Below are 14,520 nucleotides of genomic sequence, written 5' to 3' on the forward strand. Positions count from 1 at the left end.
TTTTAACTTTTTATTTTTTTTTAATAGCTACTTAATTTATCTTAACATTTCCATTTTCAGGCCCTGTGCTGAAAAAGAGGATTGAGTCAATAGAAGTTGCAGTTGGGCACTCTGCATTCTTCACCTGTGAGACAGAGCCTGCAGCAGACATCAAGTTCCAATGGTTTAAGTCCGGACGGGAAATTTACGAAAGCGACAAATATTCTGTAAAGACTTCAAACCACGTTTCTACTCTGGAAGTACTAAAACCTCAAGTCATCGACTGTGGCGAATACAGCTGCAAAGCTTCAAACCAATTTGGTAGTGTAAGCTCCACTGCAACCCTGAAAGTAACTGGTGAGTAAATAATAACAGCACATCATTCACAAATTGCTTTCTTCTTTTTTTCTGGGAAGTATTTTGACAGGTGAAGTGAAACAATAATATTCCACCAATGTCTTATCACAAAAGCCTTAAGCATTGGTAATATTATTGGAGTCAACAAACTTTGAGAAGACACATCAAGCTTAATTATATACTGGTTTTAATAGAAACATGAATTCTTCTTTGGGGTCTTTGAAGTCTTTAAAGTGTTATAGCGTATTTAGTTAATGGGAATCATTTATTTCAAAGACATTGATATGACAGATCTTTTAGGAAAAGCTTGTTCTTGCGGCTTAATTAAAGTACCAAATATATTTTCAGAAATAGTATCTTTTGCGATGGGGGGGATGGAATTTCGGCATCTAGTGTTATACATTAAGCTGTACTGTTTTACATTTTGGGAAACAAAAAAAGTGTAAATTTCTTACAATTAGTAGTGAATTTATACAAATCAATTTTCTTTTTTTGTTGATCGTTTTGGTCAACATTTCTTGGTTCCTCCAAACAGATAAGACATTTTCTGTTTTATTATAAATATAGAAATTTGTCTTTGAAATACTTTAAGAATACTGAACCCTTTGTTCTTTTTTGCAGAAGCCTTTCCTCCTTCTTTTATTACCAGACCAGAGTCTATTACTTCTTTTGTAAGTAAGAAAGCTAAATTCCAAGCGACAGTGTCAGGCACACCAGTCATTGATGCCATATGGCAAAAAGATGGTTTTCCCATCTCTCCGTCAGAGAACTTTCAAATTTCAGCTGTAAACAACAAACATGTTCTAGAATTCTTAAATGTTACCATTGCTGATAAAGGCACATACTCTTGCAAAGCTTCAAACAAATTTGGAACAGATACCTGCCAAGCTGAATTAATAGTCGTGGACAAGCCACATTTCATCAAAGAGCTCGAACCTTTACGTTCTGCTGTGAACAAAACTGTTCGCCTTGAGTGCCAAGTAGATGAAGACAGGAAAGTAACAGCATCTTGGACAAAAGATGGTCACAAGCTTCTTCCTGGGAAGGACTATAAAATATATTTTGAAGACAAAGTAGCTTCTCTTGAAATACCTTTGGCTAAGATAAAAGACTCTGGAAATTATGTGTGTACTGCCACCAATGATGCAGGAAGTAACTCAACTTCTTCAGTGGTGACTATAAGAGGTAAGAAACACAGCACATTTCATAAAAAACACATGACACATCTTACAATAAGAGGTCAGCTGAAGATTTTCCTTAAGAATGTAAGTACAGGCCATTTAATTGCTAGATATCTTCAAGAGTAGGCAGTCCAGTAGCTGGATTATTATATTTCCTTTATCTCGTCTTCTGTTGGCACCATAACTTTAATGTCTGTTAATGTCAGTGTGAATGTATGGGTTTTTATGACAGTAACCAAGCAAGTGTGAATGATTGTGGCTGAACAAGTAGAACGTACAAATGGCTAAACATGGCAAGCTCCATCTCTTTTATCTGGGTCTCTTTTTATTTGCGACAAAAATCTTCTTATTTCATCATCTTCTGTTTCTGAAACTCTTTTTATAGAGCCACCATCTTTTGTGAAAAAGGTAGAACCATCTTATTTGCTAAGACAGGGTGAATCTGCACATCTACAGTGCAAAATCAAAGGGTCACCTGAAATCCATGTGACTTGGTACAAGAACAATACAGCTATCATCCAAAATGATATGTATACAATGTCTTTCGACGACTCCAATGCACTGCTAGATATTACCAACATGAAGGCAGAAGACAGCGGAAGTTACACTTGCGAAGCACTTAACGATGCTGGATGTGAAAGCTGCACTTCAGAAATTATTGTCAAAGGTTTGTTTCTTCTTAATGTTAGGATGGTATTGTACATAAACTAATACTTCAGTTATGATAATCTTTTTCTGATAATGTAATACTTTTCTAGAACCCCCTTCTTTCGTCAAAAAACTTGAACCGGCAGAGATAGTAAAAGGATCAAATACTGCTCTTCAGTGTGAAGTTTCTGGTACTGGACCTTTTGAAATTAGCTGGTACAAAGATAAGAAACAAATTCGAAGTAGTAAAAAGTACAGACTGACATACCAAAAATCTCTTGCTTCTCTGGAAATCTCTTCATTCAATAGTGCAGATGTTGGTGAATACGAGTGTATTGTAGCCAATGAAGTCGGTAAATGCATTTGTGGTGCAACATACAAACTTAAAGGTTAGTATTTTTCTTAAAATGGCTTTCTTCTTTCTTCAAATGTCAATATAACTCTTTAGTGGGAAACAAGCCATTACGTATCTATAACCTGCAAGAAACAAAATCAGCACAAGCAAAAACTTTTTTTTGTTGTTCAAATTTCTTACTAAGTCCAGAAGACATATGTGGGAACTGGTTGAGAATTGATTTAAATTTTATAATTTCTCTGGGGGTTGTTCATATCTGAGGCCAATTTATATTTTATTACTTAAATATAGTTATTTTGACTCAAGTATATTTATTTCTGTACAAACAGGTCAAACCATTGCCCATTATTTAGAAAATCTCTATGAGATTTTTCTGGTGTATTTTATTACTTAAATGCATGCATTTGGGGCTAAAAGTAATTTTTCAAATTTGGGTTCATTAAAAATGTTGCACAGACTCTTTGTTTTGCTGCACATCCAACTTTGATGTGGTCTGTGTTCCTAAATCAGCTGAGAGGAGCTAAAAAAACAGATAGTAGAGTTGAAAATTCTCCCATTGGACTATCAGAATGAGCTCATTGATGGACTTCCAGTTAACCCATTCTGCAGCCATCAATAGACAGTGTAGTATTTGGTCATAGAAGCGCAAACAGTGCAAAACTTTCAGTGAAACCCAATTGCAAAAATTATTTTTTTAGCCAAAAATACATTCATTTATGTAAGAAAAAAATTGTCCTCAAACAAGGACAACCCCTCATAAACATCAGATACCTAGTTTTGTTGGCCTTAATATCAAAATGTATCAGAACTATATATTAAGACATACACTTATTTAGAAAGATGATTGCGTTCTTTTTTACGGGTGAGGATTATTTTAGGGAACTTGTGACATTAACTTGCGATTAATGTCACAAGTTCACAATTTATTTTTTTTTAAAAGATAATCTTTATAATAGTAACATAAACATGAGCAAGATGTAAGTTTCATCTGTACATCTTAATATAAATAAAAGTAGGATAAGTAGGTATTTTCTTAAAAGCTTTATGTATAAGAAAATGAAGAATAAAGATTTACAACGAACTGCTCTTCTTTAAATTAGAACCGCCATCATTTGTGAAGAAGATTGAAAATGTCACTGCTATAGTTGGCAATAACGTCTCTTTGCAAACTGTTGTGAAAGGATCCGAGGTCATCACAGTGACCTGGATGAAGGGAAGAGATGTCGTCCGGGAAGATGACAAAGTGAAAATGACATTTGATAATAGCATTGCAACTCTGCATTTCAGCAATGTGCAAATTAATAGTGCTGGAAAGTACACTTGTGTTGCTGAAAATGATGCAGGGAGTCAAACTTGTTTTGGAGAATTGGTGGTAAAAGGTCAGTTAGTCATTATCTACCTATATTATAACTAACGATAAACCATGCATCAGTTTATTACCTAATAAACTTTATCTAACTTTATTTTAGAACCTGCAAAAATAGTAGAAAAAGCTGAACTTATCCAAGTGACTGCAGGAGACCCAGCCACTTTGGAGTGCACTGTGTCAGGCACACCAGAACTTAAAGTAAAGTGGCTGAGAAGTGGGAAAGAAATGACCTCTGGTAAAAAGTACAGGATCAGCTTTAAAAATAACGTTGCTTCTTTGAAGTTCTACTCTGCTGAGATTCAGGATAGTGGTGAATATATATTTGAGGTTTCCAATGATGTGGGTAGTAGCAGTTGCAAGACCACCTTCACTGTATTAGGTCAGTATAAATGATACTTAATAAAATACCAATAGTGGGGATCTTCAATAAATATAGTGATTTTGAAACAAACATTTATTTCTGTTACAAACAGATCGAACCATTGCCCCATCTTTTAGCAAATCTCTACGAGATGTTGACAGTGTAGTAAACGTTTTATGCCGGTTGGAATGCAAGGTCTCTGGTTCTTTGCCCTTGAAAATCTCTTGGTTCAAAGACAATGAAGAAATTTCTCCAGATAAGCATAAGATATCATTTGTGGAGGGTACCACCTCGTTGGAGATAAATCGGCTAGACAAGAGTGATGCTGGAATTTATACTTGTAGAGCAACAAATTCTGCTGGAACCAAAGATACCAAAGGAACACTATCTGTAAAAGGTTTGGTCATTAGCTTTTTTCTTCTTCTTCTTCTTGTTCTATCTTTCAGTGTTATAATTCTTATGTATGGGTTGGTTAAATGTCTTATCTTCATGCATCTAGAACCACCATGCTTTATAACAAAACCAGAGCCACAAGATGCTCTTCCAGGATCCACTGTCTGTCTGAAGACCACTTTCAAAGGAACACCACCTTTAACTATTAAATGGTTTAAGGGCATAGAAGAAATGAAAACTGGAGGCTCCTGCTACATTGCTAAAGAAAACACTGTCAGCTCTTTGGAACTCTATGCAGTTAAAAGTTCAGAATCCGGAAATTATGTCTGCAAAGTCAGTAATATGGCTGGCGCTGTCGAATGCAGTGCAAACGTGTTTGTTAAAGGTTGGCATTCTCTTTACTTACTCTTTACAGCAGTTCTTTTTCTTTTTGTCCGCCGCAGGATCTATCTTACTAATTGTTATTTAAATTCTGCAGAACCGGCAACTTTCACTCAGAAGCTAGAGCCATCACAACTCTTCAAAAAGGATGATTCTGTACAACTGGAGTGTAAAGTAGCTGGAACCTCTCCTATTAAAATTACTTGGTTTAAAAATGATAAGGAGATCAAGGAAAGTGATTCTTGTACTATGACCTTCTCAAACTCAGTTGCAATTCTTAACATTTTTAGATTAAATCTTGAAGATTTTGGTGAATATGTGTGTCAAGCAAAAAACGAAGCTGGTTCAGATATATGCAGCTGTGCTGTCATAGTTAAAGGTGTGTTATTATTCATTCTTTAATCTTAGAAAACATTCATAATTCCATCTTTAACATCACAATATGTTAATCAAATGAACATTTTTGTTCATCTAACAGAACCCCCGTCATTTGTCAAAGACTTCCAAACTACCGAAGTCATGAGAGATTCAGACGTAAGTTTGGAAGGGGCAATTACAGGTTCAGCACCGTTTGAAGTATCATGGTTCAAAGACAACAAACCAATTCGCAGTGGTAGAAAGTACAAGACCTTTTTCCAGGATACTTTGCTAAGTCTCAACATTCTAAGATTTGACTCAACAGATGTTGGAGAATATCAGTGCAGGGTGTTTAATGATGTAGGAAGCTGTGCATGTAGTTCTCTTGTGAACCTAAAAGGTTAGTAGGCCTGAAAGATAATCAAGATATTAAAAAGACAGTTTAGTTGTAGATGTACTGATTACAATTGTACTTTTTTTTTCTTCAGAGCCTCCAACATTTACAAGGAAAATTGAAAACCTTAGCTCTCTTATTGGAGGAATGGTTGCCTTTCAGTGTTCTGTTAAAGGCTCCCAGCCCATCACCATTTCATGGTGGAAAGACAATGATGAAGTCATGGAAGATGAAAACATAAAGGCAATATTTAAAAATAATGTAGCCACCTTGCACATAACATCTATTAAAAGCAATGTTGGTGGCAAGTATACTTGCGAGGCTAAAAATGATGCAGGTGTTCAGAGGTGTTCTGCTGCATTAGCCGTAAAAGGTTAGTTATTCTAGTTTTGTACTCTGCCAAGTTTAGATTAGTTTACATAAGCTTTTTGTAGATAAAAAAATCTAAATGTTATTCTTCCTCATCCTTAACAGAACCTGCCACAATCATTGATAAAGCTGTCTCTGTAGATGTCACCGAAGGTGATCCAGCGACCTTGCAGTGTAAATTTTCAGGAACAAAAGAAATCACAGCCAAATGGTTCAAAGATGGCAAAGAGTTGAAATTTGGACAGAAATATAAGATCACTTTTACTGAAAACGTTTCAGTCTTAAAAATTACTTCAACAGGCAAAAATGATAGTGGAGAATATACATTTGAGGTCCACAATGATGTTGGCAAAAGCACTTGCACTGCATCTGTCAATGTCTTAGGTTAGTATAGCATCATACTCTTTTTGTAGAAAATTCTTTTAAAAAATGTAAAACCACTTAATTATTTAATTTTCAGTTAACACAGGGTCTTTATTTGTTAATTAGATCTGATAATACCGCCATCATTTACAAAGAAACTAAAGAAAATGGACAGCGTCAAAGGGTCTTTCGTCAATCTTGAATGCATAGTTTCCGGCTCCCATCCTATAACTGTTAAATGGTTAAAGGATGACAAGGAGATTCTACCCAGTGGAAAGCACAAATATTCTTTTAATGATAACATAGCTTTTATGGAAATAAATGAACTAGAGGGTTCAGACAGTGGAAACTATACATGTGCTGCCACCAACAAAGCAGGAAAGAGCCAAAGCAGTGGATACTTAACAGTTAAAGGTTTGCATTTCCATAATTAAAAGAAAAAAATAAAATATAACAGAATTTTTCCAGATTAATCTAAATTTTATTTGTTTGCCTATTTTAGAACCACCATATTTTCTTGAAAAACCTTTGTCACAAGACATTATTCCAGGCTCTAGAGTTCAGTTTAAAGCTGTCATGAGTGGCACAACTCCCATGGTGATAAAGTGGTTTAAGGAAAGCAAGGAACTTCTTTCGGGAGCAAATCGATCAGTTTGGAAGGATGAGTCCTCAAGCATCTTTGAGTTGGTGTCAGCCAAAGTTGCTGATTCTGGAATTTACACAGTTCAAGTTAGCAATGATGTTGGAATGGCAACTTGCAAAGCAACTCTCTTTGTGAAAGGTTTGCCTTCTTCACTTTTTAACAGTATCACTATCATTATTTTGAATTATAGGCATAAGTATATTTCAACATTTGAAATTTTTGTCTGTGTATAGAGCCCCCACGGTTTGTTAAGAAACCGGGTCCATTTTCGATGTTAAGAAAAGGAGAGTCAACAACATTTCAGTGCCAGATAGCAGGCACACCTGAAATCAAGGTCACCTGGTACTTGGATGGAAATGACATTACCACAAATGGCAAATATGGCATTTCATTTGTAGATGAAATATCAACACTTGATATTATGAATTCTACTATTGAGGACTCTGGTATATATGTTTGTGAGGCTACCAATGAAGCAGGTAGTGAGAGCTGCAGCATTGATGTTAAAGTGAAAGGTTAGTTGTTTGACCTATTTGGTTAACTTCAGTATTTTTAAATGATTGTTATGAAATTAAATCTATTATTCTACATTTATTTTCTAATTATAGAAGCCCCTACTTTTAAAACAGTATTTGAGCCAGTTGAAGTTGTGAAGGGTTCTGACTTGAAGCTCTTCTGCGAAGTAATGGGCACACCACCCTTTGATGTAACTTATTCAAAGAACAAAAAGGAGATTCGTAGCGGTAAAAAATACTCGCTCGTTCAAAAAGAATCAGTATTTGAACTCCACATTTTTAAGTGTGATTTTTCAGATGCTGGCGAGTACCAATGTAATATATCAAATGAAGCTGGAGGCTGCTATTGTAGTGCTTCTGTCCATTTAAAAGGTTAGTTATAGTAAAGCAGTATATTTTTATCCTTCCATTCAAAAAAGGCAAAGTGAACTTTAATTTTAATACCTTTGTCTTACTTAGAACCTCCCACCTTTGTCCAGAAGATAGAAAATTCTACCACAATACTTGGAAGCTCTGCAGTTTTCCAATGTGCAATTGCAGGTTCTGATCCTATAACAGTATCTTGGATTAAAGGAGATAAAATTATAGAGCAAGATGACAACAACCAAATTACATTTGAGAACAACATTGCTACTCTCTATATAAGGACAGTTGATGTTAGCCATACAGGAAGATATACCTGCCAGGCTTCCAATGAGTCAGGAACAGAGAAATGTTTTGCTTCCTTAATAGCTCAAGGTTGGTAGTATGTAAATGTTAAAATTACTTTTAGATAAGGTCAAATGTTCAGCTTCAATTTTCAATTAATATAAATTTAATTTGTGTCACAGAACCAGCTCAGATAATTGAGAGACCAAAATCGGTCAACGTAACTGAAAGAGACCCAGTGACTTTGGATTGTACTGTTGCTGGAACACCAGAGCTTCAAGTGAAGTGGTATAAAAATGGTAGACAACTTATGCCAAGCAGATATTACACCTTAAGTTTTGAAGACAATGTTTCAAGCTTGAGAATTCAGTCTGTCAGCAAAGAAGATAGTGGCGAGTACACATTTAAAGTTGAAAACGATTTTGGCAGCAGCAGCTGTACAGCTTTTTTGACCGTTTTAGGTTTGTATTGTTGCTGCTTACTCATATCCCATTATTTCTTTCAACAAATAAACCAAGAGCATCAGGAATAACTAGGTCTCATTTTGTTTGTTACACAGATCAAGCTATTCCACCATCTTTTACCAAAAAACTAACAAAAATGGATAAGATTCTCGGATCATCCATTCTAATGGAATGCAAGGTTTCTGGTTCACTACCCATAAGTGCACAGTGGTTTAAGGATGGAAGCGAAATCTTGCACAGTTCAAAACATAGGCTTGTCTGCCATGAAAATAACGTATCTTTGACAGTCGCAGATCTAGATGTATCTGACAATGGCAATTACAAATGCAAAGTAGTGAATGTGACAGGAAGCGCTGAGTGCAGTGCCATCCTTACTGTCAAAGGTTTGGTATTATTTCTTTATTTTCTTCTTTAACATTCTGTACCTCTTTTAATAGAATGATAATCTTCTTAAAAAAAAAACGTCTTGGTAAATAAAAAAACTGTAGAATTTACTCTTCTTTCAAAATATTTTAAAACACTCTTTCTTCAACGTCGCAGAACCTCCAAGCTTCATTGAAAAACCTGAAAGCCTAAAAGCAATACCAGACTCTTTGGTGGATTTTAAAGTTGAAGTAAAAGGAACTCCACCATTCTCGATTAAATGGTTCAAGGAAGAGGTGGAACTCTTTTCTGGAGCAAAATGTTTTCTTGGAATGGAGGGTTCAGTGGGTTTCTTGAATCTATTCACAGTGGATAGTTCCAGCAGTGGACGTTATACTTGCCAAGTTACCAATGATGTCGGTAGTGACACTTGTAGCACAATGTTGCTTGTAACAGGTGCGAGGATTTGCTTGAACTCTGTCTTCTTTATGTCTGTCTTACTTCATGTTGAAGAAATTTTCATCCTTCTTATCTTAGTTTAATCTGTATAAGTATGCTTTCTTTAAGATCAGACTAGACATAAGGCATGCATGCCTCTCTTGACTTTCTATGTAAGCGCCAATACACACCACATCTTTAAATCTCTTTTTCAAGATGAGAGTCCAATTATAACTATTTTCTTATTTTAACTTACCTATCTTTTTCCCTTTGGAATTATAGAACCTCCAAAGTTTATCAAGAAGTTAGAATCAACCAAAGTGATCAAACAGGGTGATTCTGTCCGGTGTGAGTGCAAGATCAGTGGATCTCCAGAAATTAAAATTAATTGGTATAAAAATGACAGTGAAATTAAGGCAAACGAGAAGTACAGCATGTCTTTTATTGATTATATACCAGTTCTTGAAATTAACAACCTCGGCATTGAAGACAGTGGAGACTACACCTGTGAAGCAAATAATGATGCGGGCAGTGCTAGTTCCAGTATCAAGATTGTAGTCAAAGGTTAGAAGTAATTTTAATTGTATGTTTTCAAGTAAACTTAAAAGACTTGTTAATATTGACTAGGAGACTGATTATACTATTTTTATAGAGAACGTCATACTGCAAAATCTGCAACCCTTGTAATTTTCCATCAATGTATCCTATTAAACCTATACATCTTAAATGCCTAATGGTAGATACAGGTTAGGACTTCTTAAACAGCTTGTCCACATTAGGAAGTGAGCTGTGCCACTGACATCATGTCTACAGCAACCATTCATAGAGCAAAATTAATTTTGTGTTCTGCTCAGAAAAACTGAAGGCTGTTGTGGGATTGGTAGTCATGGCCAGCAAATACAATTTTTTTTTAGACAGTTTCATAAATCTGGTCTGTTATTTCTGCTTTATATGAGAGCAGTTATACCTTATGGAGAGTCTGAAGCTGCACAACATAGAATACACTGAGACTCTGATGAATACATCATATAGGCATATCCTAGACTGCTATATATCACATAAGATACACTGAGACTGCTGTATACATCACATAGGATACACTGAGACTGCAGTGTATACATCACATAGGATATACTGAGACTGCTGTATATACATCACATAGGATACACTGAGACTGCTGTATATATCATATAGGATACAATGAGACTGCTGTGTACATCACAAAAGATGGACCGAGACTGCTGTATACATCACATAAGATAAACTGGTGCTCTGCTGTACACATCAGGTAAAATACACTGAGACTCTGCTATATACATCACATAGGATACACTGAGACTCTGCTGTATACATAACATAACATATCTGGAGACTCTGCTGTATCCATCACATAAGATAGATTGATACTCTGCTGTATACATCACATAGAATATACTGAGACTGCTGTATATATCACATAAAATATACTGAGATTCTACTGTATACATCATATAAAAATAGCATCATTATCCGACAACCTGTCCAAAGAGAAAAATATCATATAGGATACACTGAGACTCTGCTTTACATACATCATATAGGATACACTGAGACTGCTGTATACATCACATAGGATACACTGAGACTGATGTATGCATCACATAGGATACAGTGAGACTCTGAGAAAAATATGCTGCAAATACTGATGTGTTAGCAGGAAATATGCTGTGTAAAATCCGCGCATTTTTGCCTCGTTTTTGCATGTGTCTTTGATGCATTTTTTATGTGTTTTTTTCTTATTCATTAAAATGGGTGAAAAACACAGCAAAAACGCTGAAAGAATTGGCATTTGAAACTGCTTCCAATCTGCAAGGAAATATAAGCAACATGTACATGAGATTTCAGAAATCTCAGCCACTTTGCTGGGACAGTAAAATGCTGCATTTTTGTAGCAAAAACGTGGGGGGAAAACATGGGGAAAATGCTGCAAAAATGCACCGTGTGAACACAGTCTTACATGCAATAAATAGTGACAATTCCTACCACATTTAGGTTTGAACACTTTTCCATGGCAATAAGTTTCAAACCACTAACATCATTATAATGTTCACTTAGAAAATGGCAAGAAGCAGCTGATAAATTCAGTGGGGTTTCGATCATCATAGGGGTCTAGAGGTACAAGACACATACTGAAGTTTGCAGATTTCCCAATTACTGATATAGATTGAAACTGAACTGCTAAAGTTAATAAGGGACTTAATATTGTGTTTCTGATTAGTACAAAATTAATTACATTTTTTCGTGTTGTTCATTATTCTCTTGTTAATTAGGCAATCAACCGTCTGGTTATGACAATTGGCTGTCAAAAAAATTTCCAAAAAAAAAAGAAAGAAACTGAATTGAAATTATGAGAAACAGTCAAATGTGCTGTATTTCCACAGATTTTTTGACAGACAATTGTCATAACCACATAGTTGATTTCCTAATTTACATGAGACCAATGACTAGTGTATTGCAGTATACTAACTAAAAAGTATAAAAAAGTAAAAATAAATTTTTTTTTGCTAAAAAGTAAACATAAGAAACATTTAAAATATTAACATATATATAAATATATATATAATTTTCTTTATTCTTCTTAAAAAATAAACACTTTAAAACTTAAAAAAAATCTATTTGGTATTGTCATGTCAAGTCCACTCTATTAATATAAAATCATTCAAACTGTATGTTAAATGCTAAAAAGTAAAACAATTTTTTTTACAAAAGCCACCGTTCCCAAAACAATACAATAAAAAATGATGAAAAAGTCATATGCGCCCCAAAACGGTATCAATGAAATTGTCACCTTAGTGCACATAAAAACAAGCTCTCACAAAGCTCCATAGATGGAAAAATAAAAAAGTTACAGGTGTCAGAAAATGGCTAATGGCTACACAAACACATTTATTTTTACAAAAATCAGAATTATTTAAACTACTAAAGTTTCTTATCGCATTAAAGGGGTTGTTCCCTTTCAATTAATGTTTGCCCTCGTCTGCAGTTTGTTTAAAAATAACAAACTGAGCTGTACTCGCCTTCCCTGGGTCCAAGAGTGAGTCTCCATCACTGCTCCTGGGGTCTAGCATTGGATGGAGCACTGTGGTCACTGAGTTTGTATAAAGGGCGCCACCTATGGAGCCTCTGAGCTCTCTGATTGGCTACCATGCTGTCGATTTGATTTCAGCACCCAAGCCAATGCCAGACACCAGGAGCAGTTTCCGAGACTTGTCAGTGGATCCAGAAAAAATGATTATTTTAGAACAAACTGCAGCCTGGGTTGAACTATCTAAAAGGTGACAGCCCCTTTAATTATACTGACCTGGAGAATCATGTTACCAGGTTATTTTTACTATAAAATGAAAACCAAAAACAATGGCTGAAATTACTTTTTTCAATATTACACCCAATTTGGATTTTTTTCCAACATTTTTCAGTATGTCATTTGGTAAAATGAATTATGTAATTCAAAGCTACAACTCGTCCATCAAAAAAAACAAGTTCTCTCTTATGGTGTTGATGGCTTCTCCCCACCTGGAGAGACCTGTCAGTCAGTGGCAGTGGATGGGGGGATGCCGCAGGGGATCCACCTGTCCGTCTAGTCCTCCGTGAAGCTCGATCCCTGGACAGCTTTTAAAATGTGTTTAATTTTGAAACAATGCAACATTTCAGAGTCAAATATACCTGGCTACAATTATGCAGCTAGTTTCTGATACATGCTGCCTGTGTATCGGACAGCATGTATCAGCTATCAGGTTCCCTTCAATAGATGTGTTGGGGACAAGATTTTGTGAAATTACTGTTATAGAAGTATGACAAATTTTTCTACTGCACTTGTTATTTCTTTATGCAGTTTACTCTTAGAACACCTCACAGGGGACAGCTTTTTTTCTATTGGAGGTTGATACAGTAGACAGGTCTGGTAACATGCTCCTCCACCAGCACCCACTTTATGGATAGAAGTGCTAGTCATTTTGTCAGGAAAGCTGAACTTACAAGAGAAAGTGGCTGACTACTTTACTTGAGAATCCGTCGGTGAACTTGTTCACACAAAATTTGTAATAAAGCACATTTGCAGAAATGATTTTTACCCCCAAATAAAAGCATTTCAGTAAAAAAAAAAAAAAGAAAAGGTCCCTGCAGTTAGCCAACCCCTTTAACCACTTCTGGATCATCCATAGACTTTACTCATCTGGGTGGTCCGCATTCTAGTCTGCACATCTTAGTAGAGCAGCTGCACACGATCGTGCAGCTATGAGAGGGAGATACAGCAGAGCTCCTCATAAAAAAAGGCACAGATGGTTAATTACTATCTCTGCCTTCCCTATTGCTGTATGCAAAATGCTAAACAAGTGCTGCGTTTGCAATAATAGAAAGCACTAACGGCGCTTCTTCCTCTGGACCCAAACGTGATATGATTACTTGAACTAAAGAGGGTACAGAAGCTGCGGGATCCTACGAGACTCAGTCAGCTATGCTATGCAGCCAGGAGGCTTTGTTTTCACTGGGATTGAGACTAATATGCCGGCCTCAGTTACAGGGGAAGTCGGATATAAAAAAAATAATTTAAATGTTGAAATGCACCACCTTACCACCTATAAAAAGGTGTTCTATGACCTTTTGGGGGGCACAATATGTGAAATAAATGAAAAATAAATAAATAAAAATAAATAAATAAAAAGCAGATAAAACAAAGAAATAAATAAAAAAGGCTCTGTCAAACAAAATGCTATTACTAGCGCCGCTCTCACTGACAAAAGTCCAATATATAAAAATAATTGTTTTAGAAAGGGGAACAAATTTTAAAATGTATTTTACTGGTCCTTTGTAGTAAAAAAATAAAAATGGGTAAAACAGACATATATTTCCTTTATTTTCCCACTCAATATCAGGAAAAAAAAAAGAAAAAGAGTATGAAAATAAC

The 14,520-nt window shown here is 35.5% G+C and overlaps 1 protein-coding gene across 50 annotated transcripts in view; it reads left to right on the top strand.

Moving 5' to 3' along the window:
* Window positions 1-14,520, top strand: part of TTN (titin) — a 282,255-nt gene that overhangs the window by 81,308 nt on the left and 186,427 nt on the right. For all 50 annotated transcript variants that reach the window (XM_073646811.1, XM_073646863.1, XM_073646839.1 and 47 more), the window contains 21 exons: window positions 61-336; window positions 958-1,521; window positions 1,903-2,184; window positions 2,276-2,554; window positions 3,621-3,899; window positions 3,990-4,268; window positions 4,363-4,647; window positions 4,750-5,028; window positions 5,122-5,403; window positions 5,503-5,781; window positions 5,870-6,148; window positions 6,250-6,528; window positions 6,634-6,921; window positions 7,010-7,288; window positions 7,384-7,665; window positions 7,759-8,037; window positions 8,125-8,403; window positions 8,496-8,774; window positions 8,873-9,160; window positions 9,318-9,596; window positions 9,861-10,142. In XM_073646811.1, the coding sequence (XP_073502912.1) occupies window positions 61-336; window positions 958-1,521; window positions 1,903-2,184; window positions 2,276-2,554; window positions 3,621-3,899; window positions 3,990-4,268; window positions 4,363-4,647; window positions 4,750-5,028; window positions 5,122-5,403; window positions 5,503-5,781; window positions 5,870-6,148; window positions 6,250-6,528; window positions 6,634-6,921; window positions 7,010-7,288; window positions 7,384-7,665; window positions 7,759-8,037; window positions 8,125-8,403; window positions 8,496-8,774; window positions 8,873-9,160; window positions 9,318-9,596; window positions 9,861-10,142 (6,177 nt within the window). The remainder of the gene's footprint in view (window positions 1-60; window positions 337-957; window positions 1,522-1,902; window positions 2,185-2,275; window positions 2,555-3,620; window positions 3,900-3,989; window positions 4,269-4,362; window positions 4,648-4,749; window positions 5,029-5,121; window positions 5,404-5,502; window positions 5,782-5,869; window positions 6,149-6,249; window positions 6,529-6,633; window positions 6,922-7,009; window positions 7,289-7,383; window positions 7,666-7,758; window positions 8,038-8,124; window positions 8,404-8,495; window positions 8,775-8,872; window positions 9,161-9,317; window positions 9,597-9,860; window positions 10,143-14,520) is intronic.

Source organism: Phyllobates terribilis, unplaced genomic scaffold, assembly GCF_046119375.1.
Source record: "Phyllobates terribilis strain yellow unplaced genomic scaffold, ASM4611937v1 Scaffold_9__5_contigs__length_417890890, whole genome shotgun sequence".
In the NCBI taxonomy this organism is placed as follows: domain Eukaryota; kingdom Metazoa; phylum Chordata; class Amphibia; order Anura; family Dendrobatidae; genus Phyllobates; species Phyllobates terribilis.